Here is a 16,177-nt window from a genome sequence, read left to right on the forward strand (position 1 = left end):
GTTTTCCTGGAAAACGTAGAAGGGATGCTTAACATGAAAGAAAGCTAGTTGGACTTGGACACATCTGTATGAAAAGGATTCAGCAAATGTACCCAGATGGCAGGAGGCATCACTTCTGTGCCAACTAAGGTAGGTTACATTGAATAACCAAAAATAGAGCGAGCGCACTGAGAGCTGGAGATTGCCATTGGTTTCTAACCCCTATCATGTGGTTTAAATCACTGCAGTTTCCTAGGATCAGTGCAGGCTTCTATATTTTCTTTACAGGTGCCAACTTGCTCTGTCTGCCAGTACACGCTGGCATTTATTTGTCTTAAAGTGCAAGCATGCTAAACATTGGGCATGGCAGGGCTTGCTGCACCCTATAGCCTGCCAGCAAAGGACAATATTTCTATTACATCTGGTGTGTGGGAAATATCCCTATTGCTATACATCCCAAAATTTCCATAGCCAGCAAAGGCATTTATTGTGTGTGCTAAAGGGGTTGTGGCCATTTGCACTCTACACCAACCCTGGCCCACCACCCACTGCTCAAGGGGTGTGTGGAATATCCATGGTGCTGGTTATTCATAGGGGGTCCCCCACTTCCCTAGAGACACCATCCCTATGTAACCCTGCCTAGGGCTGGTTGGCACTATGGCAGTGGAGACCCCCCCCCCTCTCTTACTGTATTGCTACCAGCCCAACTGCAACTGCTGAAGCTTACTTCTGTCTATGGGAATACCAAGGGGACCCCACTAGATTAGGCTTAAAGATCAAAGGTTGCTTAATATTATTATTTTTAATTGCTCAAAATGACACAACCAATGTTCTGCTTTTATGTGAGGTACATGTGGGGGGAAAATCTCATCTCAGCCCCTAATCAAAATATCACTATGAAATGTTTACTTTTTATCATTAAAAATATGGAGATTCCAGAAAAAAAGTGTATTAGCAATCTTGCCTGACTCTGACAGTCATTATACATTCCTGAACTTCATACTTATTTTTTGGTAAAAAAAAGGTGAATTTTTAAATTGAACTTAAAGTATAGTTTAAAAAGCTATGAAAGACAAATAATGGGATTTTGATTGCCTGTATGAGTGTTTAAATGTTTAGCTATCATTATCTCTTTACAAACTAAAATTACCATTAGGTGCAATTTTTCCCACCACGTGTACCCCTTGTGCAATTTTAAACCTAACCAGAAAATTCCTTATAAAAATACCCCCTATAAAACACACTTGCCCCACTAGATTGGTCACTTCTACCCCAGTCAGTCTGTCCCTCCCCTTTAGAATGTAAGCTTTCACGAGCAGGGCCCTCTCTCCTCATGTGCTTTTCTTAGAACATGCAGTATATATGATTAAAACAGGTCTGTGTTTTCCTTCTTCCAAGTAGCCTACACACACACACACACACACACACACACACACACATATATATAAAACACAGAAAAAAAGCACTTACCCTCTCTGTGTAGAAGGAATTGAAGCCAGCACTCAGCGATGTAAGTGAAAAAAACAAAAGAACTTTTATTGCAAACACATCATTGCAAAAAATGACAGCTGTAGAGACCTGACAGCTGTTTCAACTGCTCCCAGGCAGTTTTCATAAGAGGTCATAGATATAAAACGCAAATATTATTGGAGTGCGCACAGGCCATATACATATGGTACCACCCAGAGCCCAATAATTATTACAAACTGAATTAATTCTATAACAATTTTCATGCGTCCATCGCAGAATAACTTCATCGGGGATAAAGCCATTCATGGATCTTTATAATTATAATCCAGACATCAGAACATGCTCTTATAGATGCATACACATTCAAATAGCCTAAAAAGAATCTATCGTATTGAGATGGAAAGTGTATAAACTCAGTTTTTATAAGGATTTGATTGTATATAATAAAGAGAGCTCTTCTATGTTGAGAAAAATATCCCACTATGACCAGAATACTGTGAATAGCAGCCTTCTCATCCACTTGCAGAGAGTGCTCCTGATAAAGTCGTTCCGATGAAACGCGTTGGTTATTTCTGTAAATAAAAGGATTCATATTTTAACGGATTGTGCATTTTATTATGAAAACGTGCTGCGATGGACACATGAAGATTGTTATAGAATTCAGTTTGTAATTAGTTATTTAGCTTTATGAGAAGGTAAATCCAAATTTCCGTAATACTGATGAGATTTCAAACCAACCACTTAGAAATTGTTCCTCTACAGAAAAATACCACAAAACAGTCTAGCATGCATTTCCTCCGGCATAAGGCATAATTAAGGGAAGAATATAATTGTAGTTAGGCCCGGTGTCTTTAAGGCATCCTTACATTGTTTAATGAACGATTAGGACAGAGGGAGTGGAAAGCTTGGAAATAATGTAAGTTTCCGGAATCTGCCTTGGACTACTTGGCCAGGTTTATGGTTCAGTAATGGGGTCAGGCAGATAATGAAACACTTGGAAGCAGATTTCATGTATTTGCAAACCACCCCATCCCAACATCCAGAGCTTTACTGTAACTGAGTACAGGGCTGTGAGCTAATTGTGTTCTGGTTGCTAGAGCTCAGTTATTTGATCAAGGACATCAAGATCTGCGTAAGGAATCCTGAACAAGATGCTGTCAATTATCTTAACTTTGATTTCCAATGCAGAATAGATTTTGCAGAGCTTACTTATAATAATATTTAACCCACATCTTTAAAAAAGTCATTTTTTTCCCCAATTAATGTTCTTTCATTTACACTGATTGAAAATGAAATCCAGGAACCTTATGTTAGAAATGTGATTCTTCTACATACTTTGTCCTCTGTATAGTTCCCTGGATACATGTTGGGGAAATATTATTCCTGGAAAATATTCTGCTTGTATGTTTCATTAATCACACTGTTCGCTACAGCTGCTTCCGAGCAAAGGGATTATTTGGAAGGACCTTTCGGTGAATGTACATTCTTCGCCTTTTAGATCAACCTAATCGCCGGAACTCATTTAGCTTAAAATGCAAACAAATGTCTTGTAGACTATTTTCTAGAAAAAGACATAATGACACGAAGTCTATAAAAACTCTCAATATATAAACCGCATGGCCTTTGAAATTCAGCGTTGTTATCGTTTGTAAGTTCTTATGCGTTGGGGTGAGAACTAATACTGGGCGGCTCGGTTCATTAGTGTAAGACACGACTGAGGCAGAACACATGGCCGTATCTGAATCCTACTCCGAATCAGGCCCTTGAAGTCATTATTATAATTTAGATAAAAATGATTTCATGTAGATTGTGCAGACATTTTGTATTTTATCTTACATTTTGCTACCCACATACATTTTTTTGGGCACACTTCTGTAGTTAATATTTATGGATAGTGTGGGATGTATACAGATGACCAGCAGTGGGGATGCCAGTGGTCAGAATACCGACATCGGCAACCCCATGGAGGGGATCCCAACAAGGGTCAGGTCAGTATACTTATCTTCCGCCCTGCCCCCCCTAAGCCTCTCTCCCCACAGCCTATACCTAACCCTCGCCCCTGCAACCTAACCCTCTCCGATAGTGTCCAGACCTAACCCTCTCTGTTAGTGTCCAACCCTAACCCTCTCTGCTAGTGTCCAACCCTAACCCTCTCTGCTAGTGTCCAACCCTAACCCTCTCTGCTAGTGTCCAACCCTTACCCTCTCCGTTAGTGTCCAACCCTAACCCTCTCCGTTAGTGTCCAACCCTAGCCCTCTCTGCTAGTCTCCAGCCCTAACCCTCTCAGCTAGTGTCCAACCCTAACCCTCTCTGCTAGTGTTCAACATTAACCCTCTCCGCTATTGTCCAACCCTAACCCTCTCCGCTAGTGTCCAACCCTAACCCTCTCCGCTAGTGTCCAACCCTAACCCTCTCCGCTAGTGTCCATCCCTAACCCTCTCCACTAGTGTACAACCCTAACCCTCTCCGCTAGTGTCCAACTGTCCACTAGTGTCCATCCTTAACCCTCTCCGCTAGTGTCCAACCCTAACCCTCTCTGCTAGTGTCCAACACTAACCCTCTCTGCTAGTGTCCTAACCTAACCCTCTCTGCTAGTGTCCTAACCTAACACTCTCTGCTAGTGTCCAACCCTAACCCTCTCCACTAGTGTCCAACCCTAACCCTCTCCGCTAGTGTACAACCCTAACCCTCTCCGCTAGTGTCCAACCCTAACCCTCTCCGCTAGTGTCCAACTGTCCACTAGTGTCCATCCCTAACCCTCTCCGCTAGTGTCCATCCCTAACCCTCTCCGCTAGTGTCCAACCCTAACCCTCTCTTCTAGTGTCCTAACCTAACCCTCTCTGCTAGTGTCCATCCCTAACCCTCTCTGCTAGTGTCCATCCCTAACCCTCTCCGCTAGTGTCCATCCCTAACCCTCTCCACTAGTGTACAACCCTAACCCTCTCCGCTAGTGTACAACCCTAACCCTCTCTGCTAGTGTTCATCCCTAACCCTCTCCGCTAGTGTCCATCCCTAACCCTCTCCGCTAGTGTCCATCCCTAACCCTCTCCGCTAGTGTCCATCCCTAACCCTCTCCGCTAGTGTCCATCCCTAACCCTCTCTGCTAGTGTTCATCCCTAACCCTCTCCACTAGTGTCCATCCCTAACCCTCTCTGCTAGTGTTCATCCCTAACCCTCTCCACTAGTGTCCATCCCTAACCCTCTCCGCTAGTGTCCAACTGTCCACTAGTGTCCATCCCTAACCCTCTCCTCTAGTGTCCAACTGTCTACTAGTGTCCATCCCTAACCCTCTCCACTAGTGTCCATCCCTAACCCTCTCTGCTAGTGTTCATCCCTAACCCTCTCCGCTAGTGTCCATCCCTAACTCTCTCCGCTAGTGTCCATCCCTAACTCTCTCCGCTAGTGTCCATCCCTAACCCTCTCCGCTTGTGTCCATCCCTAACCATCTCTGCTAGTGTCCATCCCTAACCCTCTCCGCTAGTGCTTAACCCTAACCCTCTCTGCTAGTGTCCAACCCTAACCCTCTCTGCTAGTGTCCAACCCTAACCCTCTCCACTATCGTCCAACCCTAACCCTCTCCGCTAGTGTACAACCCTAACCCTCTCCGCTAGTGTCCAACCCTAACCCTCTCCGCTAGTGTCCAACTGTCCACTAGTGTCCATCCCTAACCCTCTCCGCTAGTGTCCATCCCTAACCCTCTCCGCTAGTGTCCAACCCTAACCCTCTCCGCTAGTGTCCAACCCTAACCCTCTCTGCTAGTGTCCAACCCTAACCCTCTCTGCTAGTGTCCAACCCTAACCCTCTCTGCTAGTGTCCATCCCTAACCCTCTCTGCTAGTGTCCATCCCTAACCCTCTCCGCTAGTGTCCATCCCTAACCCTCTCCGCTAGTGTCCATCCCTAACTCTCTCCGCTAGTGTCCATCCCTAACCCTCTCCGCTAGTGTCCATCCCTAACCCTCTCCGCTAGTGTCCATCCCTAAACATCTCCGCTAGTGTCCATCCCTAACCCTCTCCGCTAGTGTCCATCCCTAACCCTCTCCGCTAGTGTCCATCCCTAACCCTCTCCGCTAGTGTCCATCCCTAACCCTCTCCGCTAGTGTCCATCCCTAACCCTCTCCGCTAGTGTCCATCCCTAACCCTCTCCGCTAGTGTCCATCCCTAACCCTCTCCGCTAGTGTCCATACCTAACTCTCTCCGCTAGTGTCCATCCCTAACCCTCTCCGCTAGTGTCCATCCCTAACCCTCTCCGCTAGTGTCCATCCCTAACCCTCTCCGCTAGTGTCCATCCCTAACCCTCTCCGCTAGTGTCCATCCCTAACCCTCTCCGCTAGTGTCCATCCCTAACCCTCTCCGCTAGTGTCCATCCCTAACCCTCTCCGCTAGTGTCCATCCCTAACCCTCTCCGCTTGTGTCCATCCCTAACCCTCTCCGCTAGTGTCCAACTGTCCACTAGTGTCCAACCCTAACCCTCTTCGCTAGTGTCCAACCGTAACCCTCTCTGCTAGTGTCCATCCCCAACCCTCTCCGCTAGTGTCCATCCCTAACCCTCTCCGCTAGTGTCCATCCCTAACCCTCTCCGCTAGTGTCCATTCCTAACCCTCTCCTCTAGTGTCCAACTGTCCACTAGTGTCCAACCCTAACCCTCTTCGCTAGTGTCCAACCGTAACCCTCTCTGCTAGTGTCCATCCCCAACCCTCTCCGCTAGTGTCCACCCCTAACCCTCTCCGCTAGTGTCCATCCCTAACCCTCTCTGCTAGTGTCCATCCCTAACCCTCTCTGCTAGTGTCCATCCCTAACCCTCTCCTCTAGTGTCCAACTGTCCACTAGTGTCCAACCCTAAACCTCTTCGCTAGTGTCCAACCGTAACCCTCTCAACCTGCTGCTTAAACCTAACTCCTCCTTCTGAGTTCCTAACCCCCCGTATGAGGGCCTAACCCCTGCTTCCCCCAGCCTAACTCTACCCCCCCCCCCAGCATAACCTAACACCCCCTAGTGCCTAAACTCCCCCCCCCCCCCACCACCACTTAACGCTACCACTCCCTGCATACTCTCAGGATGCCTGAGGTTGGGGTTCCGGTATTCAGGATGCCGGTGTCGGTAATATGACTGTCAGCATCCCATCCACACCCAGATAATGTTGTACTTATTGTTTATTACAAGCTTTTAAAAACCTATGATAAAATTAAACAATCATTTTCCTACTAATTTGTATATTAATCTCCTATATATTTGGCTACATCTGTCACTCAAAGTGGGTGTCTGTGTCTATAACGCTCTGTTCCTGGACTTTCCTCTTAATGTGTGATTGCCTTCATCTGTGCTGAACACCTTTCTGAGAAATTAACCTGTTTAAAACAGGTGATGGCAATCATACATTAAGGGGAAGTTTAAAACAGGTGATGGCAATCATACATTAAGGGGAAGTCTAGAAACAGAGCATTGTGTCCCTCCTGGAGAGGGTCATGTTGGGAGGTATGTGACAGAGAACCAGCCCAGTGAGCCCACAGACAGTGCCAGACACCCACTGACTTCCCATGTTGCCCAGCACTGCTACTCCACAGCCACCAGGTGAGCGCCCCCCTCCCGCGATTTGCGGCAAAACCTCCCCCCCGCGCGCCCCCCCCCTCCCGCGATTCGCGGCAAAAATACCCGCTCCCCCGCGACCCCCCCTACCGCGATTCGCAGCAAAAACACCCCCGCGACCCCCCCTCCCGCGATTCGCTGCAAAAAGAACCCCCCCACGACCCCTACCGCAATTCGCGGCATAACCACCACCCCGCGACCCCCCCCTTCCGCGAATCGCGGCAAACCCTCCCCGTGACCCCCCCCCCCCCGATTCGCGGAAAAAACACCCGCCCCGCGACCTCCCTCCCGCGATTCGCGGCAAAAAGAACCCCCCCGCGACCCCCCCTTGCACGATTGGCGGCACCCCCCCTGCGACCCCCCTCCCGCGATTCGCGGCACCCCCCCCCCCCGCAATTCGCAGCAGCCCCAGGATTAAATGGCACATGCAAAACACTGACATGGCTATGGTCGACAATGAAAAAGGTTGACATGAGTTTTTGAAGATTTATTTTTAATTTTTTTATTTTTTTCATATTCATTGTCATGTGTCGACATGGACACCAATGAAGTGGCACACTTATGTCAACATTTACATGTGTTGACCTTTCTGTGTTGATTTTTTCTTGTGGCGATTCGCGTCACACCCCCCGCAACCCCCCCTCCCGCGATTCGCGGCACCCCCCGTGACCCCCCACCTCCCGCAATTCGCGGCAACCCCCCACCGGAACCCCTGTGAACCCCGCCCTCCCGCGATTCGCGGCACCCACCCCCGCGACCCCCCCTCCCGCAATTCGCGGCACCCCCCCGTGATTCGCGGCAGCTCCAGAATTAAATTGCACATGGAAAACACTGACATGGCTATGGTCGACAATGAAAAAGGTTGACATGAGTTTTTGAAGTTTTTTTGTCATTTTTTGAATATTTTCATATTCATTCTCATGTGTCGACATGGACACCAATGAAGTGCCACACTTATGTCAATATTTACATGTGTTGACCTTTCTGTGTTGATTTTTTTCTTGTGGCGATTCGCGTCACACCCCCCGCAACCCCCCCTCCGGCGATTCGCGGCACCCCGGCACCCCCCCGCGCCCCCCCCCCTCCCGCAATTCGCGGCAGCCCCCCACCGGAACCCCCATGAACCCCGCTCTCCCGCGATTTGCGGCACCCACCCCCCGCAACCCCCCCCTCCCTCCCGCAAATCGCGGCACCCCCCGGATTCGCGGCAGCCCCAGGATTAAATGGCACATGCAAAACACTGGCACGGCTATGGTCGACAATGAAAAAGGTTGACATGAGTTTTTGAAGATTTATTTCATTTTTTGAATGTTTTCATATTCATTGTCATGTGTCAACATGGACACCAATGAAGTGGCACACTTATGTCAACATTTACGTGTGTTGACCTTTCTGTGTTGATTTTTTCTTGTGGCGATTCGCGTCACACCCCCCCGCAACCCCCCCTCCCGCGATTCGCGGCACCCCCCGTGACCCCCCACCTCCCGCAATTCGCGGCAACCCCCCACCTGAACCCATGTGAACCCCGCCCTCCCGCGATTCGCGGCACCCAACCCCGCGACCCCCCTCCTCCCGCAATTCGCGGCACCCCCCGTGATTCGCGGCAGCTCCAGAATTAAATCGCACATGGAAAACAATGACATGGCTATGGTCGACAATGAAAAAGGTTGACATGAGTTTTTGAATTTTTTTTTTTCATTTTTTGAATATTTTCATATTCATTCTCATGTGTCGACATGGACACCAATGAAGTGCCACACTTATGTCAACATTTACATGTGTTGATCTTTCTGTGTTGATTTTTTCTTGTGGCGATTTGCGTCACACCCCCCCACCCCCCACAACCCCCACTCCCGCGATTCACGGCACACACACACACACCTCCCCCGCGATTCTCGGCACCCCACCCCGTGACCCCCCCTCCCGTGATTCACGGCACACCCCCGCGACCCCCCCTCCCATGATTCGCCGCAACCCCCGCCCCGTAACCCCCCCTCCCGCGATTCGCGGCACCCACCCCCGCGACCCCCCTCCCGCAATTCGCGGCACCCCCCCGCGATTCGCGGCAGCTCCAGAATTAAATTGCACATGGAAAACACTGACATGGCTATGGTCGACAATGAAAAAGGTTGACATGAGTTTTTGAAGGTTTTTTTTCATATTTTTTGAATGTTTTCCTATTCATTCTCATGTGTCGACATGGACACCAATGAAGTGCCACACTTATGTCAACATTTACATGTGTTGACCTTTCTGTGTTGATTTTTTCTTGTGGCGATTCGCGTCACACCCCCCCCCCACCCCGCAACCCCCACTCCCGCGATTCACGGCACACACACACACACCTCCCCCGCGATTCTCGGCACCCCACCCCATGACCCCCCCTCCCGTGATTCACGGCACACCCCCCGCGACCCCCCCTACCATGATTCGCCGCAACCCCCGCCCCCGTAACCCCCCTCCCGCGATTTGCGGCAACCCACCCCGCGACCCCCCTCCCGCGATTCTCTGCAATCCCTCCCCTCCCGCGATTCGCAGCATCCACCCCCCCACAACCCCCCCTCCTGCAATTCGCGGCACCCCCGCGACCCCCCCTCCCGCGATTCGCGGACACCTAAGTTGCAATACAGGGCATCTTTCATACAATTCTAACCATATTTCTCATATACAAACGTTCACAAATTAAGGGGGCGCAGACCCTTACGACGGTGTGAAGAGCGCCCGTAGGGCGCGATGAATCACCTAGTAAAACAATATTTGCTCATAATAAAATGACTGCATCATTGTAATCTGACATTCTGAAAGTAAAATAAACCATGTACATGCTAAACTGGGTACACACTTGCTGGGGGACATTTACTAATATGGGAGTTCTATTTCACATGGGATGTAGCTATGGGCAACCAATCAGAATCTACTTATTTATTTAGCACCTTCTATCTGATTGGTTGCCCATAGCAACATCCTATTTGAAATCCTGTAAAACTCCCATCTTAGTAAATGGACATGTGCCCAGCAAATAACAACAGCTAATATTACAAGGGTGAGAACTGCACTATTACAGATTATAATCTCCGACCAGCGACCAATCGGGAGCCCGCACCCAGCGATTTATCGCTGGTGAACCCTCCAATCGCTGGCAATATGGTCGCTCAGCGACCATATTGCCAGTGATTTTTACCCGTGTGTACACATCTTTAGTGATATCAGATCACTATTGGGAGCAACCATTTAACTTCTTAAGCAGTGTGTGCATTAAATATATATATTTGATATCTAAGTTTTTACGCCTGATCAGCTTTTTGCTTTAGGTGTTTTTTCTGCCTGTGTTTGCAGCCTAGCGAACAGGTAAACGCTGCCCGACTGAATGCGTCCCCCCACCACAGGAATACCTGCATTTGCATGTGAGGTGATGTGTACACTTACACATCCCCTCTCATACACACAGGTGAAAAATCTTTCTTGGCCGGAGATGGATGAATTCGGGTGGTCGGTGACGTCATGTTACGTCAGCTGCCCGCCCCGAGCAGACATTGCTCCAGCCCCTGCCCTCCCCTGACAGAAGGAATACCTCTGCAAGTGGCAGGGCAGTACAGATGGTGTAATGGTTAGCATTACTACCTCACAGCACTGAAGTCATGGGTTCGATTCCTACCATGGCTCTAACTGTGCGGAGTTTGTATATTCTCCCCGTACTTGCGTGAGTTTCCTCCGGTTTCCTTCCACATTCCAAAAATATACTGGTAGGCTAATTGTCTCCCAAAAAAAACAAAACAAAATTAACCCTAGCATGTCTGTGTGTGCGTGTACATGTGGTAGGGAATATAGATTGTAAGCTCCACTGGGGCAGAGACTGATGTGAATGTTCAAATATCCTCTGTAAAGCGCTGCGGAATATGTATGCGCTATATAAAAACCTGTTAATAAATAAATAAGTGTAATACCCGCCAAAGACGTTTGCACAGGGCATTTGCACATGAGCATATTCAAACATGTGCAAACCCCGACCTTCCGGGACGGGAACGAATTCGGACATAAGCGATCAGGTATGAATCGCCCCCAAGTGTGCAAAAACTGCATACAAACTATACCTAATTTATACAGTTGCATTAATATAATGCAGGAACACTTACTGTTCACTTCAATTCTGCACCAGGCCCACAGTGTACAGTACCACCAGGAACCACAGAGGGATAATAGGGCATCAGCACCACTGAGCCACCGGGTGAAGTTAGGGTGCGCATACACTAATGTGATTGGGGCCCTCTTCATCTGATTTCAATGCATTGGGCTGAGAAATCAGATGAAAAGTGCCAAATCACATGTGTTTTATTTTCCAATCGAATGCGCTGCCCAATGCGTAACGGATCAGAGACAGAGATCGCAAGTGGTGCACTGTAGATTTATCAGATCCTGGAGCCTCCGGCAGCCTGGTCTGGGATCGCATATGGTACATTGTATGCAATAGGACCATATACGTTGTGATCCTGGCACCCAGGATACTGCCAGGAGTTCGAGGGAGATTGTATGCAACTTCTTCCCTCTGAGAAGTCACATATAAGTGTATAAGAGCCCTTAGCCTCTCATTTTACTTACCTGCCAAAAATTGTTACAAATAATAGATAGTGTTGTCCTGCTTGCATTATATGCTGTTATCTGTCATTATAGGTTATGGCACTACCACTGGGTCCTGCACAGAAGCTCCCATTATTATCTGTCATCCTCCTTGGTCTGCTGAGTTTTGGCAATGGAGGAGCCTATTATGGCATGAAACAGTTACCTCCGCAGATTCCGCAATACCAGCACATGGGCCAGCAAATGCATCACATGCCAATTGGAAAAGATGGCATGCCTATGGGGCACATAGGAAAGGAGAAAGCGCACATGCCGCATTATGGAAAGGACATCCCACAGATGCCGATGTTTGGCAAGGACATGATTCAAAGAAAAGATGGCAAAGGTAAAGGTAAGTTCTGTCGAGTGAAGAGACAAAGCCGTATGTTAATCGTAGTGTTATTATGATGCCCATACATTGGCTGTAGGATCATATATGATATATTCCATGCAGTCCTTTTACGTGTGGTCTATCGCATGCGATCCCATTCCCCACTGCCGGGAGGCTGTCCGAGTCAGAGGTCGGACATGCAGGCAGGTCCGGTCTGTGAGCAGATGCGCACGAGACCGCACATTGGTTTAGATGTCAAACACCACCGATTTGGCCACTTTTCACCCGGTTCCTCTGCCTGATCCGAATCGGAATCGGGTAAAAAGTGGCCAAATCTGTGTATGACCAGCTTTAGAAGCAGATGTATTTTATTATATCTACAAGTCATGTGTCCACTTTTATCATATGATAACAGATACATCATAGTGACACTACATTGAACCACTAAGTAAACCGAGGAGTTCAAGCTATTCTTCACCTTGGGCAATTATCTATAGCCTTCACGTATTGGGTGGAAACATGGCCAGGAACAGCAACAAATTAGGAATCCAGAATAAAAAGTAATAAAACTTATGGGGCCTACACATGTAGCAATTTAAGGGCATTTTCTATACAATCTCACTAGGACGGATCCGTGCAGGCTTTAAACTAGCCCTGGACTCGAAGAGTCAGTGCTGGTTTTAAAACATGAAGGTGTTCCCTTAATTTTCTGAAACCAGCACCAGGCTCAAGGCCTGGTCCTGGTTCCCAAAATACAAGAGACAAATGACTGGGGTCCCCTGTGTTTTGAGACCCAGCATCGGGCCCAGCAGGGTAATGTCACAGCTGGGGGAAACTACTTATAAAATATTTATATTATCAGGCCAGGCAGGGTTAACTCTGGAGGGGGGGGCCCACTCTAGTGTTCCCGCTAGGCTGTTTTATCGGGGCGCTGTGCCTGCCCGATTTTTATAGGGCAAAATGCGCCCTGCCCCTCTAGTAGCGGCCTGCTAAAACAGCCTGGTGTCGGCCCGACACACTGCACGGGGAAGCCCAGCACCGCCGTAGACGGCAATGCCCGGCACTTCCCCGGCAGCACAGCGACTCCGGCGGGGCTGGGCCCGCCCCCTTTGGTGACGGCTGTGGCTGGGCCCGCTCCCTTTGATGACGGCGGTGGCCGGGCCCACCCCCTTTGATGATGTCGCGGCCTGGGCACGCCCCTTTTCTGACGTCGGCGCCCTGCCCTTACAAAATCCTAGAGGGAACACTACACTCAACAAGGGTCCCTGTCCGGACTGACTGGCCACAGGGATGAATGCTTTGGCCAGGGGAACTAAAAAAAATTATATATATATATATATATATATATATATATATATATAGTTTTCCCTGGCTGTAGCATTACCCTCCTGGCCCAGTGCTGGTCCACAAAATAGGGGGGACTCCTAGTCATTTTGTCCCCCATATTTTGGGAACCAGGAGCAGCCCTTGAGCCTGGTGCTGGTTTTAGAAATCCAGGGGAACCCCAATATTTTAGGCCCCTCAATTTCTGAAACCAGCGCCAGCTTTTTGAGACCGAGGCTGGTTCTAGCTGGGGGGAAGGTCCCATGCCAAATTTTTTTAAATTATTTATTTATTCAGATATTTTACACTGCAGCCTGCACGGATCAGTCAGCATACAGACGCCTGCATACAGACGTATATGGCCGTATATACGGTCACCAAATACGAATACAGCAGCATACAGACGCCTATGCCATCGGGCTAATACGAATCCATAAATACGGCAGATTAGTACATCTGCCCTATTTACGAATCGTATTTTCCTAAAAATACGGCCGATGCCAGTCGTATGGATTCCTACCAGATATCGGCCATATTTTCAAATGTTAGTAAATTTCCCCCAGAATGTCAGAAAGCGTAGATGAACCAGGTGGGGAGGCTGGGTTCCAAATAAAAGGAGGACATTTTAGATAAATAAAGGATAATGCATTATCGATCACACAGCTTGGAGAACATGAAGGTGGAAGTAATAAGAAGGTGCAATGGCAAGCCAGGACAGATAAAATGTCGTGAGAGGAAGAGATTCTTCCTCCATTTTCATCCATTGCTTTAGATCCACAGCCCTAGTCCACTCCAGAATCCTAGTAAGCAAAGGGCCTGATTCACTGTATATGTGCAAAGGTAGATAACAAGTTATCAGGGTGGGTGCACTTGAAGCAGAGCGGTGTAGCCAAGCAGCAGTTACAAAAATAAGGACATTACTCCCTAACAAGGTAAAGAAACAATATAAAAAAAACTGCGCTAAATAGGTGCTAGGACACTCTTATCTGTTCATATAATAAATTTAATGAAATGATAAAAAGTGCAATTAATACATGAAATGCATAAATATAAATGCAATTTAAAAACAGTACTGTGAATACAGAAAAAAATTGATTAAAGAAATGGGTGGCAACAACAGCTGGCATCCATACGGTACTTGTATGAAGTGCCGAATAGCGAGCAGGTGTCCGTTCCTATTTTGCCTCACATCAGTTAACACTGGCGCGCTGTCTGCTTCTCCCCGGCCGGCTGGACAGCACATGCACGGGATCTCGCTACTCACGCGAGATCCCCAGCGCAGCTCAGAGCCAGCAGCAGGGACAGCGCTGTCCCTGCTGTGGGCATAGGGCATCGCCGCCTGCAGCTGTCGAAGTCTAAAGCTGCAGGCGGCGGAACGGTCCGTTCATAAATCAGGCAGGAGGCAGGCGCGCAATACAAAATATTGTGGCTGCGCTATTCCTCCTGCCCCACACCGCAGCACGTAAGACACCCGCTCAGCGGGTGTCATAGATCAGGGGAAGCGCTATCCCCTGCCATAAGGCACGGGGATAGCGTATATTCCCCTGATTGTCAGTTAATAAATCTACCCCTCAGGGCCTTATTCTAGTTCACTCTTTCTGACAAATTCCTTCTTAGATGGACAAAACCATGCACACTGCAGGTGGGGCAGATGTTACTTGTGCAGAGAGAGTTAGATTTGCAGTAAATCAATAAATAAAGCAGTCAGTATTTACCCTGCACAGAAACAAAATAACTCACCCAAATCTAATTCTCTCTGCACATTTTACATCTGCCCCACCTGCAGTGCACATGGTTTTGTACATCTAAGAAGGATTTTGTCAGAAAGAGTGAACTAGAATAAGGCCCACTGTGTGGTTCACTGACTGGGTCCAATTGTGACCCACAGAGTCTCTTTATAGCGGTTTCATGGAGGATGCTTACCTCCTGCTCTTTGTAGCCTAACTTGTATAGTGAGGGTCCACTGATGGAAACCTTATGTCCCCAAATTCTAAGTGGTAGAGGTTGGTTAACACCAGTGTTTGGAGCCCAGCAAGCAGGTTAACTCCCCAATGGCAAAGCACACCCCTTCCCCTGCTGGCCGAGCCCATGTGCAGGGCTGCAGACGGATATGTACGCTTACACATCTGTTCACCATCGGCCTCACAGAGGGGAAATCAGTTAATGGTTACTTACCATCGAAGGATTTCTCCTCCTCTGCCCAGCACTTGCAGCCACCGCGGGACCACTTGGTGGCTGCTCGTATGGACACGATTTCGGGGCGGGAGCTGACATCATGTGCCTGCCCCCGAACAGGCAGGCATATTCCAGCATTTCTATCAGTTTGCCCACCATTTTTGCGGGCACGCCCATGAAACGCCAGGGGTCCACTCACGCCTGTCATTCACTCGGCGTACAGCGAGAAAGGGCTACAGGATACCGTGTGCATGCATAGTTTTTCAGTGTTCGGGCGGGCTGCCAATTTGCAACCCTCTGAACGGATCTGAATTGGGCCCATGATTAGTAAGTAAGTAAGGAAAGTAAGTAAGTAAGGAAGTGTGGAATATGCAGTTTATTGCCTGCAAATACCAAGTCTCTCACTTCTCATTGCAAATGATAAAACCATGGGCCTGATTCAAATGTGCTTGGAGGGAGCATGGACAGCAGTGGCGTATATCTATAATGGGTGCGCAGTGCACACCAGCCCCTTAATCCCAGGAATTTCTGTAATACTTAGCTTCCGGAGTTCAGCAGCGGTGGCAGGACCGCTGCCGAAATCGCCAGAAAAATGGCGCGTCAGACATTTTTCTGGCAATCTGCGAATGCACCGTAGAGTCTGAGCACACTAATAGAGTCCACAATGCTGATCTGCTGCCGGAAAACTACTAGAAAAATTTC

The 16,177-nt window shown here is 48.4% G+C and overlaps 1 protein-coding gene across 2 annotated transcripts in view; it reads left to right on the plus strand.

The window, feature by feature from the left end:
* Nucleotides 1–16,177, plus strand: part of COL8A1 (collagen type VIII alpha 1 chain) — a 94,027-nt gene that overhangs the window by 72,519 nt on the left and 5,331 nt on the right. For both annotated transcript variants that reach the window (XM_083171966.1, XM_083171967.1), the window contains exon 4: nucleotides 11,701–11,998. In XM_083171966.1, the coding sequence (XP_083028092.1) occupies nucleotides 11,704–11,998 (295 nt within the window). In that variant the 5' untranslated portion in view covers nucleotides 11,701–11,703. The remainder of the gene's footprint in view (nucleotides 1–11,700; nucleotides 11,999–16,177) is intronic.

The sequence above is a fragment of the Crinia signifera genome, chromosome 2, assembly GCF_055691185.1.
Source record: "Crinia signifera chromosome 2, ASM5569118v1, whole genome shotgun sequence".
NCBI lineage: Eukaryota > Metazoa > Chordata > Amphibia > Anura > Myobatrachidae > Crinia > Crinia signifera.